At 41.4% G+C, this 12,613-nt stretch overlaps 1 protein-coding gene across 1 annotated transcript; it reads left to right on the forward strand.

The window, feature by feature from the left end:
• The first annotated feature begins 1,235 nt into the window (after positions 1-1,235).
• Positions 1,236-12,097, forward strand: LOC306914737 (cAMP-dependent protein kinase type I-alpha regulatory subunit). Its single transcript, XM_079491916.1, has 11 exons — positions 1,236-1,404; positions 5,301-5,519; positions 6,589-6,759; positions 6,947-7,038; positions 7,158-7,219; positions 7,409-7,455; positions 8,624-8,782; positions 10,189-10,249; positions 10,424-10,545; positions 10,662-10,743; positions 10,883-12,097. Exons 2-11 carry the CDS (start codon positions 5,346-5,348, stop codon positions 11,053-11,055), a joined length of 1,143 nt encoding a protein of 380 aa, XP_079348042.1. The 5' UTR covers positions 1,236-1,404; positions 5,301-5,345; the 3' UTR covers positions 11,056-12,097.
• The last annotated feature ends 516 nt before the right edge of the window (positions 12,098-12,613 follow it).

Raw genomic sequence — 12,613 nt, forward strand, 5'->3', positions numbered from 1 at the left:
CGTCACACCAACACACGTTTCTATTGGCTGTCAGAAGCAGGCCAGTCTGCCTCGCCGCCTCTTCTAATTGGACACGCTATTGAAAGTCAGTAATTGATTGATCGTTTTGTCCATCCGTCAACTAAGTGCCGCCTATTTAGAGAGACCGGTCTTGTGATTGGCCAATTGTAGTTCCCAAGTACCTCTGGAAAGCATGGTGTCTATTTACTGCCCAGTGCTCAGATCCTGTCTAGAGCCTACATTACCACACACACACACACACACACACACACACACACACACACACACACACACACACACACACACACACACACACACACACACACACACACACACACACACAACTGTGTCCGTATCCGCTGTGGGCCGGTTCTCCAAACTGCAAAGTGAATTGATCCCAGTCAAGTCACAAGAACATGTTTTGATATTTTACCATAAAAAAAGGACACATATAGAGTGTGTCCTTTGACTCCTTTCTCCTGTCCCTTCTCATAATTCTGTTTTTGTTTCTACTATAGGCAGGCTACAGTGGTGGAAAGTACTACTGGTATACTGTAAGTATATACAAAAACATACAGCCTGTAGGCTATATGATACAGACCATTCTTTGGTTAAAACAAGTAGGCTCAATACTAGCTCTACACATTCTGATAGAGGGTTTGTTCAGTTCAGTAACAGGTGTCTCCATCACGTCTCTCCTTAACTCTTTATGAAAATGCAGGATACAGATTAAACAACACAAGTGACATTGGAAGTAAATAAAGTGATGACACAAAGAAATGAGTAGGCTATACAAAATTGGAACTAAACTTGAACACTAAAAATGAAGTTGATTACTGGGTAGCCTATACAATCTCCTGATTGTATGAATTGTTTGACCATAAAATGTATTTTCTGTCTAGAGCTCTAATGCCAACGGCATTAGAGCTATGGACCAGAGCTATCTCTTGGGTAATATTGCCCAACACTGGTCTGGTCCCGACTCCCCATACCATGAATCTGATCTGAATGAAAGATATGCACATACATGCATTTGAGATGCACCAAATGCAACAATTGAGACGCATCAAACGTGATGAGCAGCTGTGCTGAAATAGCTCTGCAGCAGCCAGCAAGCAACATACTCAATCTGATAGCGATCGATTCTCTCTCCATTTCCCTTTGACGTCACGATTTCCGCGCGGTCTCCTTTAAGGTTGCTAGGGGTTACGGCTCACATGTCAGAACGAGGAGAATTGACGTCAATGACGGCTCGTGATTGGTCCTAACCCGTATCCGGTGGGGCAACGGTCCAGGGCTTGGGAGAAAAATCGAAGGGAGAATCTGATAACAGTTCACTTTTTCACTCATATCATCCATCCCGACTCACTGTCCAACGGCTCGGTAGGAATTCCGAGTTTAATCGTAAGTATTTGCACGTCCGCGTGCTCGCCGCAAATGACCTCTGGATATAAATGAAGAATATTTGTTTGCTTCGTCTCGCATTTGTTTATGATAGAAGCTCAAGATGGCGTCATTGGATGAAAGCTTTGAATTTGCAAGGCCAGCTGACACAAAACTGGCCGCCAGGAGCTGTGCCATCGAGACATGTAATGTATCGAGATGTTTCGCAAAGATGGCTAAACAAAATAGTTCAAAAACGCATGTGCATTTGCTGTGTATGGATGTATACCCCGGAGTAGTATCTGTATTGATCTTCTGGGCTGCATCAACATCCCCAACAAACATTCCTGAATCCTGACCTATAGCTGGCTACACATTATACTGGCTTTAATGTTCAAAGTCAAGATTACCAGTATGTATAGTTGAGTCGCTTTTAGATGTTGTATTTTTATTTGTATTATTATTATTATTTTGCTTATGCAGCATACTTCATCAGTTGTTGAGCAAGGTCATTTGTGCATTATGCATGGTTGTGGTTTCTGTAATTGTATTGACAACCCACTTTAACCACCCTATATACTTTACCAAGGTCCCCCAGGGTTCTATTCTTGCCCCTCCTCTTCCCCACCAAATAGCTGAAAATAGTAAATACAAGCTACTACTACAAGCTTGTAGAATCCGTAGGAGTTGCTATTTTCCCATGATTATTACTATTATGAAATTCCCAGAATAAGAATGCTAGGGTTCAAGTAGTTTAGGTTTATAGGTGAGTAAGATGGTGCTGGACTGGTGCATGTAAGTGTATCATAATCGCATCTTCATGACCACTTGTGGTCAATATGGCAGCCTAATAGGGTAACCTAAGGGAAGATGGGGGACACCTAAACATTGTGGGCACTTAATTGTTAAATTGGCAAAAATGGTCTGAAGTAGTGTATAATACTATACATGATGTAAAGATGCTTCAACATTTTATGGTATCTTAAGCCCAAACCACACCAAAGGGTTGGGTCGGGACAAAACTGTTTTTAAGGTCAACCACACCAATGCAACTCAATGAATGCATTGGTGTGGTTGACCTTAAAAAACGTTTTGTCCCGACGTGACCCTTTGGTGTGCTTTGGGCTTTAGGCCTGATACAACTATTTATGTCCATATGGTGGCCATTTAAAAAAAGAGAAACTATACAGGTGCGGTGCACTCCGCAGAGTGCATATCTCCGCCACGCCAGATGGCCTCCCCGGCTGTGCAAGTTGTGGGTTGCTGCTGTGTGGGCCACAGGAGCTGCAGTTAAATGTTTCTCATTTGTGGTGGCCTCTATGGGCAGAAAGTGGAAGCACCTTTGGTGGTACACTGTAGAGGCCCTGGCCTGCAACATGCAATTTGGAGTTGAAAGGGAATTTCACCACGCCTCAGCCAGGTAGAGATAGGTCCGCTACTACTTCACAGTCACAGCAGAGGGACACAACCGCAACAAATGTCAGGAATACAATGTTAGTACATCCTCAGATAAGAGCCGTGACTCTGAGCCTGGAATCCAGACAACTCTGCCAGTGTCTTCCTCACTTTTGTTCTGATTTGGAGTTGTTGGATGTTGTGTGATCATGTGTTTTTTTGTAAGAAATAGACCCCTCCCACTCATTTGGACTGTCAGCAGGGGGTGTTGTCCTCACTGGTATGTGAGCCAGTAGGCACCAAAGTCTGACGTCACTGCCACTAGAGGGCGCTATCTCACTGGGTCACGGGCGGTGTTATTTTTTGTATTGGAATCTCCATAGGCAAATCTAATGGATTGTGTCATATAAGAACTGTGTTCCAGAAATAAACAAACCACCCCGGTCAACTGACTGAAGAGTACGAAGTTTCTTATTTTTTTCTCCAAACAGACATGATCAAATGTAACTCAATATCATAAACAGAGTCTCATACCTGACAAAATTGCCGGGGTGTTTTTATTTTTATTTTTTGGAACACAATTCTAAATAACACGTGACCCAGGGTAGTGGGAGTGACGTCAGGACTTCAGTACTCTATAGTCTATACAGAAATGTTTTGTGAGGGTTAAAGGGCCACTTCACCCCTTTTGCAACTGATGTTTAGGACACACAAAACACTTTCCTGGAGTTTTTGTGTGTGTAATATGTGTTTAGTATTTCAAAGTGCCAGTGATGTCATAGACACTGGTCTCACTTCCTTCCTGGACTACATGTTGTCTCAGTAAGACAGCCCTCCCCCTCTCCACAAGGAGGAGCAGTGCAGCAAAGCCATATGGTCATTGTAGGAATTAAGAAATCCAGTCAAACACAGGCTACATTATTTATCTGGCCTTAGGGTGAAACTTTCTAATTGTGCTACTGTCTATCTACTAAGTATATACTATTCTATTAACATTGAGTGACTGCAGTTTCTTCCATTGGGGAAATGTCCCTTTAAGTGGCGTAACAACTAAATTGGAAGAAAAAATGGGGTAACAATATTTGGCTATCAATCGTTTTGATCAGAATTGTTAACATCTGTCATCGGTAAATTGGTTCGATCTTTGCGTCAGTCATTTTTTTTGTAGCATTGCAATGGCATTTGTCACATGTTCCTGTAACAGATTAGGTGGGTCTGCCAAGTTTCCAGAGACACTCACTGTAGTAACATGAGGTCTGTTGATCCTGGCTCATCTTTGATAACGTGCCTGGTAATCTTCCCCTGGGACTTGTCAGATTACATCCGAATCCTATTATACTGCCACACATGCATGATTTTAGGCATGGGTACTGGGTAGGTCTGTATAAGTTTACAGGGTGGACCTTTGTTCTGGCAGAATTGAATTGTTTTTTGTAAAATGCAGGTAATGGTCTCAACAGGGCTCTCAAGTCCTTCCCTTTTTAGAATGCATGAGTAGAGCCGGCATGAATATATCAAAACCGCTTCTATCAATGAAGTGATCTGGGGTCTCTTTCAGGCCGTTTTTGGACAGCATTGGTATCAACCATAGCCTGAGGTCTTGCAATCTCACAGAAATGAAATACATAAACATGCTTCTATGCTATGGTTTATATTGTTGGAATATTGGACCTTTGGCTTACTGTTCTAGCCTAAGAATAGATCTACTGCATGTGTGCTACAGTTGTACTGTAAGTATTACTGTCATTTTCTGTGGTGGAAAGTGAAACTAGCTTTATTTCATGCTGGCTGGGTGTAAACAGATATTGTACTTTTCTTGGTCTTTCTTTCTTTCTTGAACGATGTTAGTCAATGCTCTATTAAGTCTATTTAGTCATTGTGTACCCTTGAATTTGTGAAACTAATTACTGGGAGATATGGTCAAAAACTATGCTTATTTTATAGTACTAGTAGCTTTGTTTATAGTACCAGTAGCTTTGTTTATAGTACCAATTCTGGTTTTGTGCTGGACTCGTGCTGTTTTGTTTGTCTAGTTACAGAGATGACATCACATGATCATGTGACTAGAGTTGAAGCATACTTCGTCTAATAACTGTCACTTGCCATTGAGTTTGAACCTAAAACCGTGTCACATATTTAGTTAATTTTGCTTGTTATTTTTGGCCAGTGCCATGGTTGTGCAACAAAGTATAAATTAGCCATATAACTTCTTCCTTTTTAGAAGCAGACAAGTTCTGCAGTGCCAAAAACACTCCCTCTCTTTGCTTTCTCACTCTAGCTCTATTCTTCACACTTGTTTCGGTGTCTCCATTTTCAGGAAGCCACATGCATACACACTGACGCAATTTGCACTCTTTATGTATTTTGTATGTCTTGTTCCCTCCTCCTGCATACTTCACCCGAAGCCCTTTAAGTTTTCCCTGTGATGTGCTCTACCTTTAGGGATTGATGACTGTATTGATCGTCTCATATTGCCCTCCTTTGCACCTTGTTGTAATGTGTGTGTGTGTCTCCCTCTCTAGTTCAGAGGTTAGAGGTCACAGAGCAGGGGTCGTGGTGGTCGTGTCATGGCGTCAGGCAGTACAAGCAGCGAGGAGGAGCGGAGCCTCAGGGAGTGTGAGCAGTATGTGCAGAAACACAACATCCAGCAGCTGCTCAAGGACTGCATTGTCCAGCTGTGCACCTCCCGACCTGACAGGCCCATGGCCTTTCTCAGGGAGTACTTCGAGAGGCTGGAGAAGGTGTGTGTGGGTGGATGTCTATGTTTGTGTGTAGCTGTGTTTTTATGTGCCTGTGTGTGTGTGTGTGTGTGGGTGTGTGTGTGTGTGTGTGTTGTGTGTGTCTTTGTATACAGTACATATATGTTTGGCTGTGCAATTTATCAGTATTTTATCAATATGGTATGGGATTTTGAATATTGTGTCTTTTGCTGGTTTTAAAGACTGCATTACAGTAAATGATTTGACTGTTCTAGTAGTTCTATTTTTCACTGATTTGATGGTTATTTTGTCAAAGCACAAATGGCCATTCACACAATATCACATTATTATATTATTTATTATTTATATTATTAAAGTCACATTTTGGTAGAATCCAGACTGATCGTGTCAGGTTGTCAATTTGACAAACCCCTAATAAAAAGAACGTTAGCTATTATTATTCTGAAACTCTTCCTGTTTGTAGAAAAAACAGAGAAACGAGTACGTGTTTGGCAGCTGAATGAAAATCCAAACAAGGTACATGGGTGACAAAGTCAACAACCCAAAAAAAAGTTGTGTGACCATGGCACTCTTGTGAAAAAAATAAATACACCTTTATCATACTGGCAAAATTTACGTTTTCTTTTTAATTCTTCCACAAGAGTACCTTAGTCACTGATGTCTTTGGTTTGTTAGTTGATTTCCTGTTTGTATTGCTATACTCCAACACTATAGTCCATAGCAGTGGGTGTGGTTTTCTGGACCCACTGAAAAATCGGCCATTCCTTTTTCCCATAGAGATTTACAAAAATATTTATATCAATTATTTTAAGCCTAGAATCCAGCCATCCAGGCTCCCGGTGAATCATGACCATTTAAGTAATTATTTAATAAATACCCTTTTATTTAACAGTTTTTCATTTTTTTTCACATAATCAAAGGTGTTATGGTCAGGTCATGATCCACCAGGATCCTGGATGGCAGGATTCTTTCTAGGCTTAAAATAATTGATAGTTTTGTAAATCTCTTTGGGGAAAACCATGCCCACTGTTATGCTCTATAGGCTGGCTGGGGCATTTTTTTAAACCCCTCCCCAATCCCACCCGTCCAGGAGGAGGCCAAGCAAATCCAGAACCAGCAGAAGGCCAGCAGTTCTCGCTCAGACTCTCGGGACGAGGAGGTGTCTCCTCCCATGAACCCTGTTGTGAAGGGCCGCCGGCGGAGAGGAGCCTTCAGTGCAGAGGTCTACACAGAGGAGGATGCAGCCTCTTATGTCAGAAAGGTAGACACACTCAGTGTTACACATCATTGAAATCAGAATGACTATTATATGATGAGGTTAGCTTGAAGGGTGAGCTGCTTCTCTCTTTCTTTCACAACTATCAAAACAAACACTGTCACATGTACATTTATGGGTCAGAAAAGACCCATAAATGTGCACATAATCTGGAACATTTGTGTTTTCAAAGGTCATTCCCAAAGATTACAAGACCATGGCAGCCCTGGCCAAAGCCATTGAAAAGAATGTACTCTTCTCGCATCTCGACGACAATGAGAGAAGGTAACTAATCTAAAATCCAGCTAAGATGATCTCCAGAGGGGATGTGTTTTTCTGGTATTTCTGGTATTCAGGTGTTTTTGTACCCGGTGATCAACACATGAATCTTTGTTGTTCTGCAGTGATATCTTTGACGCAATGTTTCCAGTTACTTACATCGCCGGGGAAACAGTTATTCTACAGGGTAGGAACACATCTGTTTTTTTATGTTGCACCACCCATTTATTTTTTGTATGAAAGTTTGCATTATTGACTTACTGTAATTATATCCTTGTATGTAATTCCGTTGCATGTAGGTTTCCTTGTGTATGAAAAGGAATGTGACTTGATTAGGTGCCATGGTGATATTAACAATGCCATTCTATGCACGCAGGTGACGAAGGAGACAATTTCTACGTCATTGACCAAGGAGAAATGGATGTGAGTGACTCACGTGACTCACGTAATGCTGGGAATATTTTGGGAAACAGCGTCACACCTGCTATAGTTAGTTAGATCTGACATTAATGCAAGGTGCTGGGCTTTACCAATGAAGATGATATAATGCTCTTTATATGCACCTATATGTTATTATGCTTGCTATGATTCTTTCATGTAAATCTTCGTCAGGTTATACGTCTACAGTATAACATTGTTATTAAATTGTGTTTATAAATGGAATAATACACAAGGCTGAGATGTAGTGCATTATATCACGGCTATGGGCGTTAAAGGCACATGATCATGATATGCCAAAGCCTCTTGTTTAAAGAAGCACCAAGAATTTCTAAAGTAAGTCCTTGTTCTCACCACATCGTCTTACACAAACATTAAATTCCCATTGACATGAATGGAGAATTTACGTCATATGTGGACGAGCAAATCGGCTATTTTTGTCCTACACACTCCAATCCAACTTTATTTATAGAGCAAATTTTAAAAGTGCTTTACAACATAAACACAAAAAAGTACACAATCGCAAGTATCTCTATACATAGTATAGAGATACAAATATAAAACAAGGTGGAAACCGGTAAAACCAAAATAACTCACTCTGGGTTAAAAGCTTAAAAAGTGTTTGAAAAACTGTCCCCCTCCTATCTTTAAAACCTGTCAGGGGGAGTTCATTCCAGAGCTTAGGGGCAGCCACAGAAAAGGCTTGATCCCTCTCCTAAGTACCAGCTGGGACATCCAGCAGCAGCTTGTCTGCCGATCTCAATGCCATTTTTGGGACGTACAATTTTAAAAGATCCGAAATATACGGAGGTGCTAACCTTTAAAAATAAACAATAAAATCTTAAACTTAATCCTAAAGCATACAAAGATTAAATTCCCATTGACAATGAATGGAGAATTTTCGTCATACTGTATGTGGATGAGCAAATCGACAAAATATTATGTCATGATGATGTACGATAATAAGAGCACCCCTCACTTCACACGGGTGTAATTTTTAAGACCTAAGGTTAATTTTGTTAAAACCCTGCTCTCTGATAATGGCTGTTATTTTATTTATTTTTTATTTTTTTGAACATGTTTGCCCATAAAATTGGGGTGTGAGGGTTAAAGTAACTAACAAAATGTCTGTCTTCCTTCTTTCCACTGTCAGGTGTATGTGAACAATGAGTGGGTGACCAGCATTGGGGAGGGAGGCAGCTTTGGAGAGCTGGCTCTGATCTATGGAACACCCAGGGCAGCCACCGTCACAGCCAAGAGCAACGTCAAACTGTGGGGTATCGACAGAGATAGCTACAGGAGAATACTTATGGTGAGGAGGCATTGCTCTTACAGTTGCCGTATTTTCTTAGATGGTAGCCCGGGCATTTAATATCAAAATCAATATGGGCCCCGGGTGTTATTCAGCGATTTTATCGTAACGATAGCGAGGTAAGCAAGCAAAAATATGTCTTCCGGTTTTTGTCCGGAACGGAAGGGGGGGGGGGGGGGGAATTTACAGAGTAAAAGCGGCCATATCTTCCCGGCACCCCGAGCTTCTATTTTGAATGAAATCCGGCGCTGATTGTGTTAAAAGAACCAGTCGGCTATTTGCAGGAGGCTATTTACTTTTGCACCGGCCTGCACTGCGCCATTTTTTTGGTTACAGTTCCTGTCAAGCATTTTTGTTTGTTTATTTATTTGCTAAGTAAATTATAAGGTACAGTAAGCATACATTGCAGACAAAGTCATGATTTAATAGTGAGAGAGAGCCAGACAGGGGTAGCCACTAAATGCTCTGATTGCGCATGGAACAGCAGCACGGAGGAACTGCTAATCCCAATGCTTTCATTATAAGCTGTAGCCTTTGATTGCATTTGAATAAAACCACATTTGATACACATACTGTAAGTAGGCTATCACCCACATGTTACTGATGATAATCAGTAACACACACACACACACACACGTGGTGTTCTGTGTTTTTAAAAGTTACCTGGGCATGATGGCATTAAATAAACATTAAATTATATAGGAAATTAAATTAGAATTAACCTATAGTGCATTTTTCCATATTGTTATTATCATTTGGCTATATGAAACAGAAATGAGACACACCCCTTACCTTCTGCATGGGCATGTTCAACCTCAACATGGCCAATAAGGATATTGCATGGTTTTCCATCAATGATACGGGCATAGATTATCTCACACTCTTTGGTGGATTTATCAGTGGAACCTTCTAGCATGAATGAGATTTAAAGGGCGGAGGCGATTTTGTCAGCGGGCTTTCCCCTGAGTGTGTCTGCTATCACTCCCACAAACTGCACATGCAGTCAGTGTCATACAACCAGTCCCGCACCGAAAATGGCAGCTCTACAAGCTACAAGTGGCGCGTTGTCAGCTTGTAGATATTTTATCTTTTGGTGCAGGACACCGTCATTCAACAATATATAAATTAGCCGAAGAGACGGCAAATAACAGCTCTGGTATTTAAACCGACCAGGGCATTTATTTGGATGAGGCGTTTAATACGCAAAATGGTGTCAGACCCCCGGCGGTTATTAGGTAGTGGCACTGGGTGGCTATTTGCAGTAGGGCTACTGTTTGAAAATATACTGTACATTTGTACTGTGTAAGTTGAAAATTAGACTTATACAAAAGTTTTGGTTTCATATGTTCTTTGGAGTTCAATCGTCGATTTGTCACAGTAAATCACTCTTTTGTGTGTTTGCACAGGGAAGCACTTTGAGAAAGAGGAAGATGTACGAAGAGTTCCTCAGGAAAGTGTCCATCTTAGGTCAGTGATTTAATTTGTCTTCATAATGTTTTTTTCTTTTTTTCTGTTGGTTCCTCTGCTCTTTTTGTGTCCACCTGTACTCATCACTCAACACTTCTATTCTTCTATCTGCTGTAAATATACTGTATCATTGTTTTATGATCATGTCCTCTGGCGGCCCTCTTCCTTCTTTAGAATCTCTTGACAAATGGGAGCGTTTGACAGTGGCTGATGCCTTGGAGCCAGTTCAGTTTGAGGACGGACAGAAGATTGTGGTGCAGGGAGAGCCTGGTGATGAGTTCTTCATCATACTCGAGGTATGGCTGTTCTTATTTCAACTGTCACACTGGTTCCAGCACACTATAGGAAGGAGTTGGCCATTTTCCACCTAGCTTCCCTGTGGTTTTACAAAGTGTGTTCATCCCTCCCTCAGGGCTCCGCAGCTGTGTTGCAACGCCGCTCGGAGAACGAAGAGTTTGTGGAAGTGGGGAGATTAGGGCCATCCGACTACTTTGGTAAGAAGTCTTCCTCCTCCTCTCAAAATGAATAGTTAATTAATAGTTTCGTGCTTATCTGTATTTAAGGAGTCATTATTTTAAAGCTTTTCGCGCGCGCGTGTGTGTGTGTGTGTGTGTCTCGCTCTCTCTCTCCCAGGTGAGATTGCGTTGCTGATGAACCGTCCCCGTGCTGCCACTGTGGTCGCCCGTGGCCCCCTGAAGTGTGTCAAGCTGGACCGGCCTCGCTTCGAGCGCGTCCTGGGCCCTTGTTCGGACATTCTCAAACGCAACATCCAACAGTACAACAGCTTCGTCTCGCTGTCTGTCTGAGGGGCGTGAAAGAGAGTTCACCCCTCTTGCACCCCTTCCTCTCTCCTCCTCCCAAACCTCCTAACTCCCTCCCTATAACCCTCTCTTCCTCCTTTTAGTCCACCAATGCAATTTGCTTTATGTCACACTTTGTTCTAACTTCCTTTTGCTTTGATTTTTTTTCCTGCTTTATTACACAAACACACACACACATAAACATTGTTCATCTTTTGTTTACTACCAGTCACCTGGCCGTCACTTTTAGCCATTCACCAGCGCTTGTACCAGCTGCCATATGCTACCTTTATAGCCACAGTTACATGCCATGTCACACACATCGTAAATATATCCACTGATTTTATGCTTCTTTCTTTCTTTAAGCTCAACTTTGGGAAAACGCAAAGCAGGATTGTAAAGGGAGACCCCTGACCGGTGTCGGGTCTCCCCATGATGAGATTTAGGACAATCAAAACTTTCCATGGATGAAGTTAACACTTTGTATCTTGTTGAATTAGTTCCTGATTTCATGTGCTAGACCGCTATCAAGAGGACTGTGGACTGTGGAGGGGTTTCTTCCTGGTGTAAGGGTTTTCTGTTAAAGATAGACGGATAGGTCAGATATCTACCGCAGACCCTGTAGAAGGCTAGAGGCATGTGATTGCATTACATTTGTTCATAGGTTGAAACCTATGATAAACAGATTTACTGCATCAAATTTATTCGGTTTCCATTGATTGTCGAGTCAGTTACTCTGTTTTACCTAGTTTCAGAGTGCCTGTATGACATGGGGGTCGTGCATTGTCATACAGCCACCAGGCTAGTGCCAAAATGTTGATTTTATTCTCAAAGACGCATAGCCGTGGAAATGTATCAAGCACTCTGTTGCAAAGGATGTGGAACTAAAGGACAGGAAGTAGTTGGTGTCACCTCATCCTCTGATTGTTAGAGCCATCAACCATACAAGAACTGCCTTGACTACTTAAAAAAAAAAAGTATTACTGTAAGTGTATTTCAGTATTCAAAGTTTTTCAGTATACAACACCAAATAAAGTCATTGCTCTTCTGCTATGGTTTGTAAAACAAATGTAGTTCCAATGATGAACTAATGTTTTGGCTATGGTTTGGAGTGAGGGTGATCTTTTGAAAACAAATTACATTTTAATTGTCCTTTTTTTTTTCCTTTTTTGGTAAATGCGTATTTTTCCTTAAATTCTATTTTAGGTGTCCAGTGCCACAACATAAAAATTCCTTATTTTTCGTCAACCAACGAAACCGTATGTATAGTCGTATTGTATAAAAACGTCATGGGATTAAACTTTTTAAAAATGGGTCAAATGGATAATTTAAAGTCTTGAGGGAGGCAAAAAAAATTCAGGACTTTGGAGTATTTATGTATTTAAGCGCAACAGTAAGCAGAGAGAATTTGGCAGGATCCTGACATGAAGATGAGATGCATTTACCAGGTAGAGAGGGGATGAAAAGTTATTTATTTCAATCTTGTGTCATTGGCTGTGCCTGTTAAGGGGGACGGGTGGGGGAGTAATTGTCTTATCATTCAGAATAGCTTGTGATCTGTTCT

The sequence above is a fragment of the Electrona antarctica genome, assembly GCF_951216825.1.
Source record: "Electrona antarctica genome assembly, chromosome: 22".
Taxonomy (NCBI): Eukaryota; Metazoa; Chordata; class Actinopteri; order Myctophiformes; family Myctophidae; genus Electrona; species Electrona antarctica.

Coding starts and splice junctions, on each gene's coding strand:
- LOC306914737 (XM_079491916.1), top strand. CDS start 5,346: ATGGCGTCAGGCAGTACAAGCAGCGAGGAGGAGCGGAGCCTCAGGGAG. Junction 5,520..6,588: donor ACTTCGAGAGGCTGGAGAAG/GTGTGTGTGGGT, acceptor CCACCCGTCCAG/GAGGAGGCCAAGCAAATCCA. Junction 10,546..10,661: donor AGTTCTTCATCATACTCGAG/GTATGGCTGTTC, acceptor TCCCTCCCTCAG/GGCTCCGCAGCTGTGTTGCA.